Here is a 19,219-nt window from a genome sequence, read left to right as displayed (position 1 = left end):
AGTTTAACTAAGTTTACAGTTATTAAGAGTTTAAGAACGAGTCGATACAATTTTGTTAGCTAAAAAACTTAAAAACGTTAAATTTGGAGAGTCAACTTGCAAATTTGACAACAGGGTATATTTATAATTGTTTCCAAGTTGTCACATGATGAAAGTTAGTCGTTTGGTCCACTCTGTGTCATAATCAATAATTAGTTATATAAAGAAGACCGCTAGTTTAGCAAACTTCACATTATATTACAGAGGGTACACAAATAATTAAAGACCACACACAAAAAAACCACTTGACCTTGCTTAGTTGCAATTAAGCGGCTATGGTTATAGACTTATAGACGCAAATTAAATATCAATAATTCAGCACTGTTTACCTAAAATTACTAGACAATATTATAATCAAGACGTCATATATGTATGATATGATATGATATGTCTTCGTGACAAAATATGATATGATGTGTTAAAGAATAATTACGTTTTACATTTTAAGAGATTATAATTAATGTTGATGTTAATTATTCGATTTTGAAAGTTCAGATGAGATATTACGTGAAGTAATGTACCAGACCTCGAGATGATCAGTGTTTTTCTATTAATCATAAAAAAAAAAAAAAAAGAAAAGCTCGCGTACGTTGCAAAATGCAAACTCAGTTAATTTCGGGGTAATTCGAATAAAATCAGTTAACTTGGTAATTAGTAAAGTTAATTATGTGAATGGCATGAGATACCAAAACGAATTGAGCTTGATTGAGCGTTGAGATTTAAGAAAGCCCTTCCCATCGTGACGGCGTAATTAATCTAACGTGCATTAATTAAAAGCCCTAATCTAAACTGCAAAGATTGAATAAACTGATTAAGTTAATCAAACACATGTTAGTTTTTAAAATAATTTAAAAATTACATTAAATATTTCATGAACATAAATTTATCTCTGTTTTTTTGTTTTGCGGCAACGAACATAAATTTATCAAACTAGTTAAAATTTATTGTTTCCTGTCATATGGGCCTCCTTTTTTTCCCTCTTCATAATATTTTGCATTAAAAATTGGCCTAAAAAATGGGGCATTAAAATTCAAATGTCATGCACAATTTTTTTGAATAATATTTTGTTATGTGCGTCCACATAGAACAAAGTTAATGTAAATCACTATCAGCACTAATTCTGATAGCATGAGATTTCGAGTTTGAGTGTTTTTAGGAGAGTTACTTGTACTTTTTCCTTGATAAGATTCACGGGTTGCAAAAGCAAAAGGACTTCTATTATTATTTTTTAAATACATTGATTATTTAAGCCCGGTTGAAAGTTTTAACTTGACTCCTCAACAAATTCTGTAAAAAGTATCTAACGTCAAAGAGCAATGTTTATTTCCGGTCAAAAAAAAAAAAAAGAGCAATGTTTATTTGAATCAATCAATTAATAATTTCAATAAAGAGTAAGCAGCTCATGGCAGCTTGCATATTTCATGGGTTATAAATTATATGATTCATTTCCTATTAAATAAAGATTGTTCATAATTAATATATATTGGATCATTCATAAACATTTATTGTTAGATTTTAAGGGTTGCAGAGTTATTTGTATATAATCTAGAATTAAAAAAAAGTGTACTCTAATTTAAGAATTAAATTTAAATTCGAGCATGAAGAGGGGAAGCATATCAATAAAATAATGTCTTAACGAAATATTTTGTATCCGAAATTTCTCACCCTGAATAAACCAAAAGTTACAAAATTGGGAAGACCAACACTTTTTAGTGTTCTTTTGAAAATTTCTATTCTTCTCCTCGTAACAAACTTTTTGCAATACTAGCTTCGATTTTAATTATAAAAGCTAGTTGATTAATTTGAGAAAATTAAAAAAATAAGTTAAATTAGTTATTTGAAATAAATAGGTGTTGTCTTTCCTAAAATATCCTTGCTAATCAACTATATTGGTTAAAACTATCATTATTAGAAGGATCACTTTGAAAAAAATACATAAATATGAGAGACAAAATAGATTGGGTCTTATATTTAGAACCAAAACAAAAATCAAATAATATCTTATATTAAGGGTCATAGCTCGTATTTAATTTATTCCGTTTTGGAATCATGTCGTTAAGTGAACCCAAAAGAGGTTGCTTGTTCTCCTTATTTCTTGTTTTAATTTTTTTGACCAAATATTCCTTAATGGAAGGAAAAATTGCAGTTAAGGATAAAAAAGAGTGTATTCATTTGTTTTAAAAAATTTAGAGAAATCTTTTTCTCTTCGTTAAGTTGTAAGAGAAATTTTTTTTACAAAAAGCGTACTAAAATAAAAAAATCAAAGTCAATTAGACTTCATAAAATTCTCAGAGATTGATGAAATTTACTATTCAAAAATACCTCCAATAAAAAAATGTCCCAAAGAAAATGTATTCACCGAATTGTCAGTGAAAATATTTTTTAAAAAATATACTAAGATAAAAAAATCCAAACCAATTAGACTACATGCATTTTTCACAGATTGATGAAATTATTTTTCAAAAACACCTCCAACTGAAAAAAGAAACATCCCATGGATTTTTTTTAAAGTTTGATGACAATGACTTTTTTTAAACTTTGCAAGTGAATAAATATCATATGATATCCTTAGCATTATTTACAAATAGACATCTTTAACTTTGCACTCGAAAATCTTTTGCTCTCTGAAGCCTCAAAAGGGATATCCTTAATCAAATAAAAAAAAAGATATAATTAATCCTTTAAGCTAAAATATTAATTAAAATATATTAAAAAGTAAGTTAAACAATTTATAATTTTTTACACATTGGTTTTGTTAATTTTTTAAGAAAATTTTATATGTAGATTTTAAAATGAAAGAGAATATAAATTCTTTATTTACCTAAATTCCTATATTTAATTTATCAAAGAAATCAATAAATGGAACTAAAATAATCGAAAAGCAAAGACATGTTAAAAAACAAACAATTTTTAAGTATTTTTTTCCGTAACAAATGTTCTTTCACCGCGATATATATGATAAATAATAATTTCAAAGTTTTTTTAGATTTAATTTAAACTCTTCTAAAATGTGAAAAAAGAATTTGATAAAACATGTAAAGAAAAACTATGATGAGATTTATTTAAGGAAAAATGATAAATAAAAACCTCCCAATATATGAAATTACGATTTGGGACCTTCAATTTGAAAAATGACAAATAAAAACCTAGTCTCATATTGCAAATACGAAATCTTAGTGAAATGTCTGAAATGCCCCTCAGCCAAATGACAAGTTGATCATAGGAAATGACAAGTTCACTTTAACAAATAATAATTTCATTAGACTAAATCACAACTTGACTGATGAGGGTATACTAAATGATAAGTTAACTATGAGAAATAACAAGTTCACTTTAACGAATGACAATTTCAGTAGACCAAATTATAACTTAACTGAGAGGTATTTCAGATATTTCACTAAAATTTCATATTTGCAATATAGGACCGGGTCTCTCGTGACAATTTCGCTTATTCATGTGACTTCTTTGTAATTTTAATAATTCAAGAGTTTTTATCTGTCATTTTCCCTTTATTTAAGAGTATGATTTTTTTTTTTAAATAAATTCTGTTTGACAGGACTTTCCGCGGCAAAAAATAATGGACCAGCGAGTAGTTTAAAATCGTCTTCATGACCCCCACACGTATCAATTCACAAATGGCAAGCAACACGAAGCATTTTTGAGTGGTCGACACATAATCAAAAAGGGATGATTATGTGTGAATAATTTCAATTTATATGTTGGCAAAAAAAAAGTCAATTTTTGTGATTTCAAAAATTATTAATAACAGATGCTTCAAGTAATCCTTCCAGCGATACAAAAAAAGATATCAATGCATATAGTAAATAATAAATACTACCTTCGGTCCTTAATATAAGATCCCGTTTGACTTTTTGTTTGGTTCTAATTATAAGACCCCAATCCATTTTGTCTCTCATATTTATGTAATTTTTTTCAAAATAGTCCTTCTAATAACGATAGTTTTAACCAATACATTTAATTAGTAAGGATATTTTAGGAATGACAATACTTATTTATTACAAATAACTAACTTAACTTACTTCCTTAATCTCCTCAAATTAGTCAACTGGGTCTTATAATTAGGACCGGAGGTAGTAATAAACATATATTCAGTAAAATATTAAAGCAAATAATCGCTACCAACCACTGTTGGTCTCGCCAAAATGATTATATAGTCTGGTTATCTTTATAAGGTCTAAATTGTTAATTAACCCGATCCTTTTTATAAAATACAGTTTTAGGTAATCTGAATATTAAATAAACTTGATTACCTCTAATTAATATTGCAATATTTTTTTGGGTACGAACTAATTGCAATATTTTTTTCATATATATATATTTTTAAAAAATACTCAGATCAAATTCATTATATACATTATATTAAGTTCTCCAATTTTTTTGCTAGTGTCAAGTTTTCTAATTACGCATGATCATGTGTCCTATTCATATAATAATTTAACATGATAAATATGAAAAAATTAGCTAAGCAAGTGTTATGAGTCCCACATTAGGGAATCTCATAAGTGTTGTGGGGTTGATAAGTTCAATGGGCTCTCCCTCCTAATAGGCTAGTCTTTTGGGATTGAGCTCTCCCCTTGGGCTTATACTCATCACATTGATGCTTTCATTAAGAGTCGACGAACTAGAAAGAGTACCTGGTGAGTCTTCTGATTAGTAAGAAGACCGAATGCAGTGCTGTAGAGTCCGACAACGCTCGAGGGGGGTGCTCTGTTATGAGTCCCCCATTAGAGAATTTTACAAGTGTTGTGGGGTTTATAAATTCAATAGGTTCTTCCTTCTAATAGGCTAGTCTTTTGAAATTGGGTTCTCCCTTTGGGCTTATACTCATCACAGTAAGATCCATTTTTTTTATTATTATCTCTCACTCACTCTCTCACACTTACCTTCCTACCAATAGAGACGTATTTGGAAAAGTATATTTCTTATATGAGTATTTACCGTGGGCAGACAAAATATATGAGTATTTATTTTAATATTGTTAACAGATTTCTTAAACATTATTTAAATCTTATAGAAAGAATTGAAGAGCAACTTCTTAAACAAAATCTCATGTTGAAGTTTGTATGAACTGAGGATAATTATATGAAAGATCGCACAGTTATTTAAAGATAAAATAAAATTATAAAGTTTTGAAGAAGAATAATTAGGATAAATGAATTCTGGAGAATGAATAAAATGAAAAGAGGGAAGAGGTGGGGGGAAAAGGACCGGAGTGCCCTAGGATGATCCCATGCACCCATTAGCGCGAATCTCTTGAGGAGTCGTTTCTGTCTGCTTCCTTCTCATCCTCTTCTCTTCTCCCCCACCATTTTCTTCCCTTTTTATATGCCCTTCCCATTTCACTCCCTCCCTCACTCCCCATCATGTCTTCCTCCTCTTCCCTCTTCTCTCTCCCCCCCCTCTCTTTTCCTTCCTCCTCCTCCAAATCCACCCTCCTTCTCGGTAAGTATATATAACTTGTATATGTCTCTATATCTTCTTCTTCTTCTTCTTTATTACTTTCTTCTCTCTTCATATGTATGCATCCTCCCGCTCCGTATATAGATAGCTCCAACCTCAACCAGCCCACTCACACTTGCGCTGCCTTGTTTTATAATGTGGCGCATTCGTATATTTAAAAACCAAATAATCAGACAAAATCGTCATCGTTCGTATATTCATTTTTTATTCCAATCTCACTTTGTCTGTTTATTATCCAAACGGTGAATTCTTTTTTTGTGGAGATTTTCTTTTATCCCCCAGTTGAAAGCTGAAAGCAATATGGCACTGTACTCACCTTCCAACCAGGAAAAGTATTCAAGACTCTGCTTGATTCATATATATGATTGTTCATTTTATATATATACAGGTGTGGGGCCATCTGAAGCCAAACACAAACAAGTGCCCCTTGGTTTTCGCCTAAGATGCAGGGCTATATTCAGACCTGCACGGACCCAAGGCATGCCAGTTTCGATCCTCTTCATGTTTTTGTCGTTCCTATGAATTTCTGATAAACAATTCAAAACAAACTTTAAGTGCTTTGAGCTGTGCAGAATGCGCTGACATGTTTCAGGGTGGTCTTCCGACGTTCAAGTGGCATGAGGTTGTCCAGGATGACATCCAAGAGGAGGAAGCTGATAAGGTGCTTTTTTTTTATTGATTAACAAAAATCTACTTTAATTAAATTATAATCACAGGCCTTTCTCTGTTTTGGCCTTTTTCTCTTTTTGTTTTGATATATAATTATATATACCCTTTTGCTGTGAATAGGTTTCGGTGAGCAATGAGATCAAAAAGCGAGTGAAGGCTATCAGATGGATATTGGGTTCCATGGATGATGGTGACATCAACATATCTGCTTACGACACAGCATGGGTTGCTCTTGTTCAAGATGTTAAGGGAAGTGGTGTCCCACAATTCCCTTCCAGTCTCGAATGGATAGTGAACAACCAGCTTCCTGATGGTTCATGGGGTGATCATCAAGTTTTCTCTGCTCACGATAGAATCATAAATACGTTAGCTTGTGTTATTGCACTAAAAACATGGAATATACATCCTGAAAAGTGCGAGAAAGGTAATTCTAAAACAGGCTAGCTGGCTCCTTTTTATGCTTTATCATGTACCTGTCTCTTTTCATATGCACTTTACAATTAGTTTTGTTAATCATTTCAATCAATATATATATGTATACGTGTAGGGCTGGCATTTTTCAGAGAAAACATCGGCAAGCTCGAGGATGAGAATGCCGAGCACACAACAATTGGTTTTGAGGTTGCTTTCCCGTCACTTCTGGATATAGCCCGTGATCTGAACATTGAAGTGCCAGATGATTCTCCAGTCCTGAAGCAAATCTTGGCAATGAGAAATGTAAAGCTGACCAGGTATATAAGATAAGGCTCAGTCACTCATAATATGCACAACCCTAGCAAAAAAGGTTTCCATGGCTGTAATTATTACAGGAGCGATAGCCCATATCTATATTTATTAGAATCAAAGCAACCTTATCTTGTAATTTCTTTTATTCTGAGAGAAAGTAAAGAATCACCTTTTAAGCTGTTTAATTAATTGACACACTGTGTGTATGATTATTGAATTGTTGAATTATGTGCGTGGTGGGGTTGGTGGAATAGAATACCAAGGGAGATGATGCATAAAGTGCCCACAACACTGCTTCATAGCTTGGAGGGCATGTCAGGATTGGATTGGAAGCAGCTTCTAAAATTGCAGTGTAAAGATGGGTCTTTCTTGTTTTCTCCCTCCTCCACTGCCTTCGCTCTTATGCAGACTCATGATCAAAATTGCCTCAACTACTTGAATAAAGTAATCACTAAGTTCAATGGCGGAGGTAGAGTAACTTCCCCTCTTGGTTTTGAATTTTCACACTTCAATCAGATTTCTGAGACGTTTTTCATAAACTTTTTTTAAACTAAATGACACTGGTTTTTATCCTCTCAGTTCCAAACGTGTACCCAGTGGATTTGTTCGAACATATTTGGGTCGTTGATAGGCTGGAGCGCCTCGGAATATCCAGATTTTTTAAGCAAGAAGTAGAGGACTGTGTCAGCTATGTTCATAGGTATATGATGATGATAATGATGATGAACTTTTAGTTTTATCAATTATCATGAATTTGAGAGATATATCAATCTTTAAGTGCCAAAAACAATGGACATTTATATCTTCAATTTCAGGTATTGGACTGATAAGGGCATTTGTTGGGCTAGAAATTCAAACGTTCAGGATATTGATGACACGGCAATGGGATTCCGAATGCTAAGATTGCATGGCCGAGAAGTTTCAGCTTGTAAGTTCAATATCATTTTCCTTAATTTCTTTTCTTGCTATTAAATATATAACCAATGATTTTGCATTTGACAGATGTGTTTAAGAACTTTGAGAGAAATGGTGAGTTCTTCTGCATTGCTGGGCAGTCAACACAAGCGGTTACAGGAATGTTCAATTTGTATAGGGCTAGTCAAGTAGGGTTTCCAGGAGAGAAGATACTGGAGGATGCAAAGAAGTTCTCAGCCAAATTTCTGAGTGAGAAAAGAGCAGCAAATGAGCTCATAGACAAATGGATCATCATGAAGAACTTACCTGGAGAGGTTGGGCTAATAATTATATCCAAAGAATATTGGACCACTTTATGTACTTTCTACTAATTAATATATTCTTTTCCTCACTACAGGTGGCTTATGCATTGGACATGCCATGGTATGCAAGCCTACCTCGAATAGAGACAAGGTTTTATATTGATCAATATGGTGGTGACACTGACGTCTGGATTGGCAAAACTCTTTATCGGTATGCAATGTATATAAATATATATATATATAACGAGGCTTTAGTTTTACAACTTTTTCATGGAATAAACATAATTATTCGCTATTTTTCACAGGATGGGGAAGGTGAGTAATAACAATTATCTTGAGCTAGCAAAGTTAGATTACAACAACTGCCAAGAACTGCATCAGACAGAATGGAGGAATATTCAACAGTATGGGGAGCTGCTAAAACCATTTCCCGACTATGATCATGCTTTATTACTCGTTTTCCACATACTCTATACAGTAAATACTGACATGAGTTTTAAACTTGTAAATTTCAGGTGGTACTCAGAATGCAGACTGGGAGAGTTTGGATTGAACAGAAGATCTCTTCTGATTGCTTATTTTGTGGCAGCATCCAGCATATTTGAGCCCGAAAGGTCTTCAGAGCGAATTGCATGGGCCAAAACAGTAGCCTTGGTCGATACCATCACAACTTATGTTAGTGATGAAGAAATGAGGAATGCTTTTTTGGAGAAATTCTACTACTACATCAATGGAGGAGGAGACTTCTCTATTGGCTGGTAAAGTAATTACCAACTCGCTTCTGTGTTCGTTTATATTCTCCACTTGGTCTTTTACTCTTGACGCGTTTTGGCCTTGTGTGCAGGAGGTTGAATAGGTACAAAACAGGGCAGGGACTAGTGGAGGCTTTGGTTGGAACCATAGATCAACTCTCTTGGGAAACTCTTCTATCTCATGGTCATAAAATTGGCCGTGACGTGCAACACAGTGTAGGCCTTCCTTCAACTCATCAGAAGCAGATTCTTTTGGGAAAAAATTAAATTATTTCATTTCTGTAAGTTTAAGGTTCGGAACACAAAGTTGGAAAGGACAAGTCTGAAAATAGAAATGGAGGATCAACATGGGTGGTCCAAGGATGCCACCAAAGTGCTGGTTCCAAAGCTGTCAATTTGATTCTGTTTCCATTATTTTTATTGCTTGATGATGTAGTGGCAAAAGTGGCTTTCAAGTTGGCATGGTGGAGGAGACAACAGGGAAGGACAAGCAGAGCTTTTGGTGCAAATAATTAACCTAAGCGCAGGCCACAGAATATCAGAGGAACCACTGTTCGATCATCAATACCAGCATCTACTTCATCTCACAAATACTGTATGTTACAGACTCCGATGTCATCAAAAGGACAAGGTCAGTGACAGAGTAAGCATTATGCCTCAAGACAAATGCTACTTTCCAAGTCCTCTTTAACTCATTCTTTTTACTTTCCCCGATTTCTACAGCCAAAAAAACACAAGCTTGTGTTTCTATTTCTAGTGCCTATTAACTCTACTTGCTCACACATTGCTATTTGAATTATTAGTAAAGTGAACTCAGCATCTTTAAAGTAAAGAGATTGCAGCAATTGCCATTAGTGCACTATCTTCAGCTTTCACCAACCCATAATTGAACCTTCCTCGTGAACACAATAAAAGCACTTGTGTCAATCAAAGGATGAGGTGTTCAGCATAAGTACTGCGTCATCTTTCAAATAATATTTCGTCTTTTAGTATAGCTGTCCATCTTTCCGTCTTCAAAAGTTTGGTGAACTCAATTATATCCCACCTTGCCAAGAAAATGCAGGAAAGAGAAGGAAAATAAGAACTTTCTTTTCCCATTTTCATTTTCTGAAGTTTTCCTTTGGTTCCGAACCCTTCAGGCCCACGAGACTGGAAGTAGCAGTACGAAGTACAGCATCAGCACCACAGAAACAGAGGCAAAGATGCAAGAACTTGTGCAAATGGTGCTTCAAAAATCTTCTAGTGACATTGATTCCAATATCAAGAACACTTTCCTCACAGTAGCCAATAGTTTTTACTACGAAGCTTTCTGCGATGAAAGAACTATCAACTTCCACATTGCCAAAGTTCTCTTTGAGAAAGTCATTTAATCATTTGTCTGTCGCCTGCCATGAACGTTACATTCAATGTGCATAGTTAGCGTGAATACAAACAAGACCATTGGTTGTGACTGGATGAACCGTTTTTCGGACAACGGAGGTGGGGATATATGATTGAAGCCACAACAAATTGTATAAATTAAAGCAGTGTTTTGCACATTAATTTTAAATGAGAAGTTATACTTCCAGCATGTCATATGAGAAATTGCCGCCTCACCAAATGTTTAATAGAAGTACAAGCAACATCAGAACACAGCATATAATACAAAACGTGATTACTTGATGGGTGAGTTTATTGAACCATCCATCTTCATCTATCAGATACCTGCGAAAAATGAAAAAAAAAAAAAAATGATTCTAGAATGACCAAGCTGACATAAGGAAACTTAACATGGCGTACTAGTACATGTATGAGCGGCAGTAATGGGTCCTAACTTGGACTCCTGGCCTAAATACTTAAAGTACTGTTATGAAAATATCATTATAATGGTACTGTCCAACATAAACCAATATTTTTGAAAGAGATTTACAACGTGGTTTGCACAAATTGAGACAGTGGAAAATTAGGTGGTAATTGAGGCTATGCCCAGTTTGTTGTGGGATCTATTTTGAGATTATTGACCTAATGGTTTCCCGGTAAAGGCAGGAAAAGTGGAAGTGGGAGACAAGGCTGCCCTATGAACACGTTGAGAAGTTGGTGGGTTGGTCTTGATCATGAAGCGGGCTTTACCAAATCTTCCTAAAATGTCAAATTAAGACAAAAAATCATCCAATATTTCTTTTACCTTCAGAGGTGTATGTATTTTTATAAAAAATAGCACAAACCAAATGTAGGACAGCAAAGTTAATATTTTACGTTCACAGTTTACCTTCTGTTACTTTTTTTTTTTTTAAAACAAATCATATGCATATATCCAGAGCGACACTATATCCCCACCATACCTAGGATTAGTCCAAATAAGGATTGAGAAATTCGATAAATCAGTAAAAGAGAGACCCGAATGATTTGTGTTGCAGACATTGCCGCGTAAACATGAGTGATGACAGAATAAAAACCAACAACACTTGAGATGAGTTAAACAGAAAAGCAATACTGGGTGCTTGATAGCGTGGGAGTCGATATGATGGGTTCAAATCCTTTCATAATAGTCTTCTCATGGCCCCCCCTCCGCTTCTTTTCTCTCAGCCAGCAAAGTAATTGAGCAGCATATTGACGTCTTTCTATAAGGAGAAAGAAAAGTTTAGATTAGATAGGATGGAATCGAACTTATCGGGTCTCAGGGCAGCTATCAACATAAGTAGAGTGGCGTGTCAAATTGTGAGACACTGAAGCTTGAGGAGGTGGTGGGGTCCGGGCAGTGGTCGGATCTGAAATGATTATAGGCACTGTACTTGCCCTCAGACTAAGTCACAGAAGAGAAGAGAAACGCCAAGCTTTGCCGTTGAGGACATGTTCACGTGATTTCCTGGGTGCCGCTTCCTTCCTTCTTTCTCCATTAACGTCTTTCAAGCTCATTTTGCTGTTGTGCAGGACCCACCCCCTCTCCTAATCATCCTTGCTGCTTCTTCCCCTGTTATCCACAGATTAACATGAAGCCTCCTTTTGCCATTATCGGGCATGCTTTGCTTTCGACTTTGGCATAACACATCCTTCCTTCCCCTTCGCATTCCAAAATTTTGGACTCGCTCAACTGCCCAAAACACAAGACCTCCGACACTCTTATTATATGTGTGTTCAAACCAAATCTTCCCTCCGCGGTTTTTCATCTTGTATTACACAGACCACCTCTCTTTATATCCAAGTGGATGGATTGTAGGAAGCAATCAGGCGAGACATGGAGTAGGAACCAAGAAAGGAATAAGAGAGTTTTTTATTTTGAAAAAAAAAAAAAAAAGTTAACAGCTTTTCTCGTTGAGGTTAACCATTTAAAGTTCGGGGCAATAAATTTTAGATTCTACCCTTACTTTCTTCTGAATTACAAAACCATACGTTCCTTCCATTTCACAAAGCCCGCACGCAATCGTTTATTTAAGAAACAAGCGTGAAATACTACTCCTGTCCAGTACTTCTTGTCGGTTCACCTGTATCGTATTTTACCCCCTCCCGTTTTTTCAAATTAAAGGGACGTGATTCTCTTTGGACCTAGTTTGATTCCTCTCTTTCTCTTAAATTGATGGGACCTATACTAATAGCATGCGTTTACAAACGAGGTAAAACTCACGACCCGATTTTGATACCTTGAATAAGCTCCAAGCCCTAATTATCAAATTTACGACTTGAACTTTCGAGTTTCGACGTGGCTATGCCTAGTGCCTACCACATCAACACACCATGTCGTGCGTTATGGGTGGGTGCAAAAGGCGAAAGTAGGAAATCACGAAAAGGTATCGTGCTTTCGATGCTTTTTGAAATGGAGAACTTTTCTTCGTCTAAACAGATGAGAGAAGGTGCAAGCGAGTCATTCAGTCCGAAGAAGTCACCTTCCCCTATCAGATTGATAAAGACTGAAAAATCGAGTCACTTTTCAGTTTTCACATGGGTTCTTTCACCGGTCCCAGGATCAATCGGTCCAATTGGATTTCCTCAACTTTTTCTTTGGCCCATACACGCACCTCTGAAACTGGTCTAACAATTAACCAGAGTCGACCTTTTTTCACCAAAAGAAAAAAGTTACGCAGCTCTCGATAGCAAAATCCTTCACTTTTTTAGCCTCCTCCCACACACTGTAAATCCATTCCAAATTCACAATCTCGTAGGATCCAACCCAAAGTAAAAACAAAGGTCAAATCCCTATGAAAAGCTTTTTAAGGAAGGAGTGAAAATAATGATTGAAATGTTCATGACATTGAATCTTAACATCAATATTATTTTTGGTATAATGTGAAGACGATATTAAGAAAATAAATTTTCGTTGGGATTCTGATATGGTAAAAACCAACGCAGGAATGTAAAAAGAAGACTGCACAGATGACCATGATAGCATAAAAAATAATAAACTTGTTATTTTAGTAAAATAAAGGACATCTACCTACGTAATAAAATATGTATGCTTAATTTTCTAGTTTTGAAAAATACTTCAGGAATTATCATTAAGAAAAAAATTGCACCATCATGGAGTTATCATGCCAAGAGCAGACAGGACACTTCACCAATCATTGAAAAATTTTCCTTCCCATCAAAACTGCAAAGGAATCTTCAGAATGGAAAGCCTTTATACTAAGGAAGCCCATGCAGGCCTAGCAAACATATCAAATTAATTTTTTTTGCCTCTCCCTCTCCCTCTGCTCATTCCCTCTTGCATGTGTACTAAGCATAATAATGTATCAATGCTGTTATCATGTCCGGGCTATAAAGGAAAACTTCCAAAAGAGCACAGTTACTTCCTCAAGTTTCTAACAGAGTATAGGTTATAAATCCAGATCAGTTAGGCACATGCAAGATGGAAAACCTACACACTTGTTTTCAGTAAAATAAAAATAAGAGAAAAGGCGGCTCATGCAATATAGTTCCTTAGAGAGCAGATTTAGTCATACTCTAATTCATCAGGAGTGATCGGCCGTTTAAGAGGGATGATAGACTTCTTTTCAGTATCACGCGATAATGCCTTCCTCATATCTAAAAACAAGGCACAAATTGATGATAAATAAGAAGCAGCCCATTAAAATAGGGCAAATACAGAAGTGAAAGAACATGGAAGCACACCTAATCCATCTTCTTCCCCGGAATAGTAGCGGAGCACTCGCCGATATATGACATAGCCAAGCTGAGATTTTAAATAGGATAGAGGAAAAAAACATAGTAAACAGTTAACGCTGGTCCTTTACATTATTTACATAAAAAATTATAATAATGTAGATCATGCACATATAAATATGATAATAATCCCAAACTATCTAAAAATAAATGAACATATCTCGAGTGACCAAAACCATAGAGGGGCTAGACCAATCCAAAAGAAATATTTCAGCTATCTCAGTTTACAAATCACCCAGGCCCTGTTTGGCATGAGGGAAGTGGGGAGGATGGAAGTGGAATTGAGGGTGGAAACAAATATTTTGCCTGTTTGATGCATTATCAGCCATTTCTCCATGGAACCTGATTCCATCAAAAACAGTGGAAGTGAGTTCCATCACTCACCTAATAGAAGCCTCCTGACTTCCATGAAAGTCTAACATCTGCACACTTTTGATCTTCAATCGTCAACCTTAGCATCTTCCCTCTTCCCACCATCTCTTTCTCCTTCTTTCTTTCTTTCACCTCTCATCAACTGCTCACTAACCCTCCTCTTTGTCCAGAATCTTCATTAGGCTTACCACTGTTGACTGAAGGTAGTAGCGGTTCTGATCTAGTGACTCAGTCTCCCTCTTGAGCAACAACCATCAACCACCTTCTCCCTCAGCCTTGCCACCATCGATTGCAGGCAGCAATGGATCTTAATTGAGATATTTTCTTTTGATCTTTGACGATGATCTTCAACAAATCTTCGATATCCTTTTCTTTTGCTTTGCAATTTCTACTTCAATGACGATCTTCAATGGCAATCTAATGGTTTCATAGTTCCAATTCCATTTTTGGGGGGGTTTTGTCTCTACAATATTGAGGGTTCCAATCTGCCTCTAATTTCTCCCCCTTTAGAGCGACGGTCTGTATATTGGTTCAAGATCTAACTGATAATTGACATTCTTTAGGTTTAATTCTAGATTGTTGTTAATTTATTTTTCATTTCCTGATTTCAGGATTTTTGGTCCATGGTTCTAGTTGTCTGTAATGGTGGTTTGGTCAGTCACTGGTGTTGGTGCTTCTTATTTGATTGCTCTTTTTTTGTTTCAAAGGATATCTTAATCATTTCATATTATAAATATGCATTTGAATTAAAAATCATGTAAGACTTCCAAGGACATACCAAACATGGTTTTAAACCCACTTCCATCCCCATTTCCTCTTCCACTTCCACTTCCACTTCCACCTCCATCAAAAACTCCTCCATCACACCAAGTGGGGCCTTGTAGTATGAGTAATCTCCCAAATTGCAAGAAGAATTAGAGTGGGCTAATGATACAATGTAAAACGAGGGTACCATGAAATTTATGCATGCTTTTTAAAAGATTAAAAGATGGTAGTCTTGTGTCAAAAAAGCCTATGATGACATGTGACGTATAGAACCCTCACCTTTTCATACATCTTTATAGCAGGCGCATTTGATGCTCTTACAAAGAGATCCACGAAGAAAGCCTTGTCACTGGAAATATCACATTCTCACTTAAAACAAGCCCTTCGTGCAAGGATAAAGCAACTTGTAACAGTTCTAAAAAAATTTCCCAAAAAATTGAAATTTTAAATCGTTTTTTCCCATAAATCCAAACTCTCAAGATGCTAAGACAAAAGCATAGTCATACTGGTGAGAGACAAGGCATCCAGATCTACCAGGGAAAAGAATTGTTTAAATCATGGAAAACATGCCAAAGGAAAGTATCAGAATTCTAAGATATGGTTATCAAATGAAGGCATGTCTTACATCTTGTCACTTATGTCTTCCAGTAGATTCATCAGTTTCTTGGCTAACTGCTGTCGACGATATTCAGGGGCAACAGTTACTGCAGTAACATGACCATGCCAGGACTCTCCTTGCCCCTCCACTTTCCCCATAACTACAGTGACGATAAATGTGTTAAGCAATTTAAGTTCCAGATACGTTTCTCATAGGTGTGCTAACATAACAGCTGTGAACTGCATCCATTATATGAGACGGAAATAACTATGAACTAGATCCACTATATGAGATTATCCATTAATCTGAATGTCTGCAGCAGACATAAAGTCAATTACCAATTATGCAATAATAATGTCAAAGGCATAGAGGTGAGTTGCCCTTAGTAGCTAGCACCTCCCACAGACACGCACCATGAGCAGTGCAGCCTTCAATTAGGTACTTTAAAGCAAGCAGCTGGGGCACTTTTTTGTCTTCACAGAAAGCTAGCCTTAAGCATTATAGTTAGAATTTCATGATTCACGATTCGAATTGTGCGATTTCGAGACAAAATAAACAATGAGAGATTCAAATCTCCCATTGTATCTTTCTATGGCCTAAATCATGTAATTTACACTATAATCATGTGATTCAAGTAGTGTTGAGTCGCACTAGATCTGAACACACGACCCAGCATGCTAAAAAATCTTTTATTTTTATTTTTTCTGATTTTTTGTTATTTTTAGGAGGTAATAATCTGGTGTATAAGTACTCCCTAATGCACTTATCACTTTCGGGCTTACCAAATATCAATCAAAACCCTAATTTTTAATTATCTAATTAATTTTGGAGATTAATTTGTCATTGAAATTTGATATGTATTAGCTTTTTTGATTTTTTGAGAGGAGTACACAACCTAATATCTACAAACTTTTGATATTCTCTTATATGAAATTACTTATATATCATCCTTAATAATTGTTCATGAATCTTACGATTCACAATATATTTTGATTCAAGATTCAGAAAATAGACTTTCCAATTCACAATTCATATCCTAATTTGATAACCTTGGCCTAAGTGCCACTATGTTTGGAAGCAACAAGATATGGGTTAACTTATAAGTTATGCCCAAAAATATAACGATATAGGATAAAATAGGAAACTACAAAGGCCAACCTTAGAAAACTAGCCCAGCATTAGAGAAAGATCTAAGAGAATGGTATAAATCAACAATCTTATTTTAAAAGGTCATTTAATCTTTAGCAAGTTTTATAGGGTTTTGAAAACAAACATGAAAACACAAAACAGCCATGGACTTCCTCTCTATTACAATGTACATGATCCATAAAAAATGGAAATAGATGGGTACAAGAGGACCACAACCATGCTGTAATTCTAATACATTTGTTACCGCATCTTGCTTCACATGGTCGATGCATCTCACCTAAGGCAAAGACCTTATAGGTCTAGCACCTCTCAACTAGGGCAAAGACCTTATAGGTCTAGCACCTTAAAGAATCCCTGTGCTTCTAAGTTCTAACTACAATTCTAAGCTGTCATCATTTTCACAGTGCGTTCGGCCACTGTGTCATCCACCGAAATTAGCTTATCAATACAAAGCATATCATGTGATTCCTAAATCCATATTATAAATTATATGATAATTCCTAAAAGCTAATGAACTATTGAGGAAAGAATTTTCTAACCCATTCACTTATTAATGCCCAAGGCGAACTAATTTGTTTGGCACACACTGATTACTTGCATCTTTTGCAACCTATTGCATGTATTATGTATAAAGAAATGGCAGAAAATTTTATAGTCAAGCTAATTCAGAGGCAAATGTACACTATTTCACATTTAACCAGATAAAAGAGGGAAACTTTATGATGGGCAGTCCCCATATAGTTTCGCCAGGAAGAGAAGATCTGATGTTTGATTTCCCTAAAACAGAATCATAATTTTACTTTTAAACCATTCTAAATGACATCTATTTCGGCAAAATTAAAACAAGAACAACTACCATAACCTAGCTTCCTAGCTGAAAGATCGTTCATTACTCCACTGAACAACCGATATTCAACACCGCCCAGGTAACTTCCCAATGATTATAAAATTTAGGTAAAAAAATCACGAGTCAGGAGGATTTATACATAGGAAAAATAAATAACTTACTGTAACCCATGATTTGGTTGCCAGGACCTTCGGCAACATGGAAATATGGAAATAGTCCGGCCATCTTGCTAGGTAGGTCATGTAGAAGGACATGTTAAACTGAAACAGGGCAATTGAGAATAAATAAATGAACAAGAATCAGCGATAAAATGCTAAGGCTTGTTTGTTTGGACAGACATGACCATAAAATAAAATTGGGAAGAAAGGCTTACAGTTTCAGTGAGATGGTCGAGATTAACGGAAGCAAAGCGGAGGAGATCGTTACAGCAAAACCTGCGGATCGTTGTCATCTTCGAAACCCCTTCACTCCCTCTGAAATGGGTGCAGGGCCTCTATGGTTTCCTCGCAGCGCGAACTCTGCAGGCAGAGAATTAGAGGATTGATACGTGTTATTTTGGGATGTAGATTGGCTAGACTCACTTCTTGACAATAGACTGTACAGTCAAATATTCTTGACCATTTGTATGATCCAACGAAAAAACCATTGCCACTTGTACCTTTTTGTTTTTTAAGGGCAAGTGTTTGTTTTTGCCGGTTGAACCTCTTGTCTTCCCTTTTTCATCTTTTTTTTCTTCTCCCGTTTTTTTAAAAAAATCATTAGGTTATGATTTTAATGGTTTACATTTATATTCTTTTTTTAACTATTATTAAAATATTAAATTATAAAAATAAATAAAAATTACGAATTATATTAAAATTTAATTCTGATAGTTTACAATGCATTAAATGTTTTTAAATTTTTTTTAATAAATAGTGTATAAAAAATTGAAATCTAAACCACTGAAATATGTTAATCTAATAGTTGAAAAAAAAAAAAAGGGAAGAAGATGAGAAAGAAAGAGGAAGGGTTCCGAATTGATGTTTTTGAGTTCTAATTTCTGTCGTCAGTGTAAAGTTGTATGGGATTTTTCCCCCTCCAACCGTAAGGTCAGACATTGGCCAGCTGGGTTGGACAAAAATAAATAAAAAATGTAATATCTTAATTTATGCATTTGAGAGTTAAAAATAATAGAAAATAAAGTGGTGTTTAATCTAATATTTTGTAAATACAATTAAATGATTAAAATGATCAAAAAATTTATTAATAAGTTCTGAATTAGCAATGATAAATATTGAATGACAAATAATAATAAATGTATTAGCGGTAACAAATTATTATTAACAAGTTATAAACTGACAATAACAAGTGTTAAATAGCCAATGACAAAAAATATACTGATAATGATAAATTTGATAACTTTATTTTCAAATATGATACAAAGGTATTTTAATCATTTAACTACATCTACAAAATACCAGATTAAGCACCG

General features: G+C 34.8%; 2 protein-coding genes across 2 annotated transcripts; one reads left to right on the top strand and one right to left on the bottom strand.

The window, feature by feature from the left end:
• Window positions 1–6,342: 6,342 nt before the first annotated feature.
• Window positions 6,343–10,278, top strand: LOC114720668 (ent-copalyl diphosphate synthase, chloroplastic). The gene is made up of 11 exons (XM_028906340.1): window positions 6,343–6,613; window positions 6,737–6,920; window positions 7,170–7,384; window positions 7,495–7,615; window positions 7,731–7,843; window positions 7,918–8,144; window positions 8,228–8,343; window positions 8,438–8,536; window positions 8,648–8,890; window positions 8,977–9,100; window positions 9,321–10,278. Exons 1-11 carry the CDS (start codon window positions 6,370–6,372, stop codon window positions 9,573–9,575), a joined length of 1,941 nt encoding a protein of 646 aa, XP_028762173.1. The 5' UTR covers window positions 6,343–6,369; the 3' UTR covers window positions 9,576–10,278.
• Window positions 10,279–13,419: 3,141 nt separating this feature from the next.
• On the bottom strand, window positions 13,420–18,316 carry LOC114720669 (N-terminal acetyltransferase B complex catalytic subunit NAA20). The gene is given in 7 exon segments (XM_028906341.1): window positions 13,420–13,879; window positions 13,967–14,027; window positions 15,434–15,503; window positions 15,780–15,912; window positions 17,910–17,961; window positions 17,964–18,008; window positions 18,122–18,316. Coding segments are annotated over 7 exon segments (531 nt in total). The 5' UTR covers window positions 18,200–18,316; the 3' UTR covers window positions 13,420–13,787.
• Window positions 18,317–19,219: the final 903 nt, after the last annotated feature.

Source organism: Neltuma alba, unplaced genomic scaffold (genome assembly GCF_004799145.2).
Source record: "Neltuma alba isolate B1F8T4 unplaced genomic scaffold, ASM479914v2 tig00011993_pilon, whole genome shotgun sequence".
Taxonomy (NCBI): Eukaryota; Viridiplantae; Streptophyta; class Magnoliopsida; order Fabales; family Fabaceae; genus Neltuma; species Neltuma alba.
The sequence above is the reverse complement of the archived record's forward strand: the minus strand, read 5'-3'. Positions and strand labels throughout refer to the sequence as shown.

Coding starts and splice junctions, on each gene's coding strand:
- LOC114720668 (XM_028906340.1), top strand. CDS start 6,370: ATGGATGATGGTGACATCAACATATCTGCTTACGACACAGCATGGGTT. Junction 7,616..7,730: donor TGTGTCAGCTATGTTCATAG/GTATATGATGAT, acceptor CTTCAATTTCAG/GTATTGGACTGATAAGGGCA. Junction 8,145..8,227: donor TGAAGAACTTACCTGGAGAG/GTTGGGCTAATA, acceptor TCCTCACTACAG/GTGGCTTATGCATTGGACAT.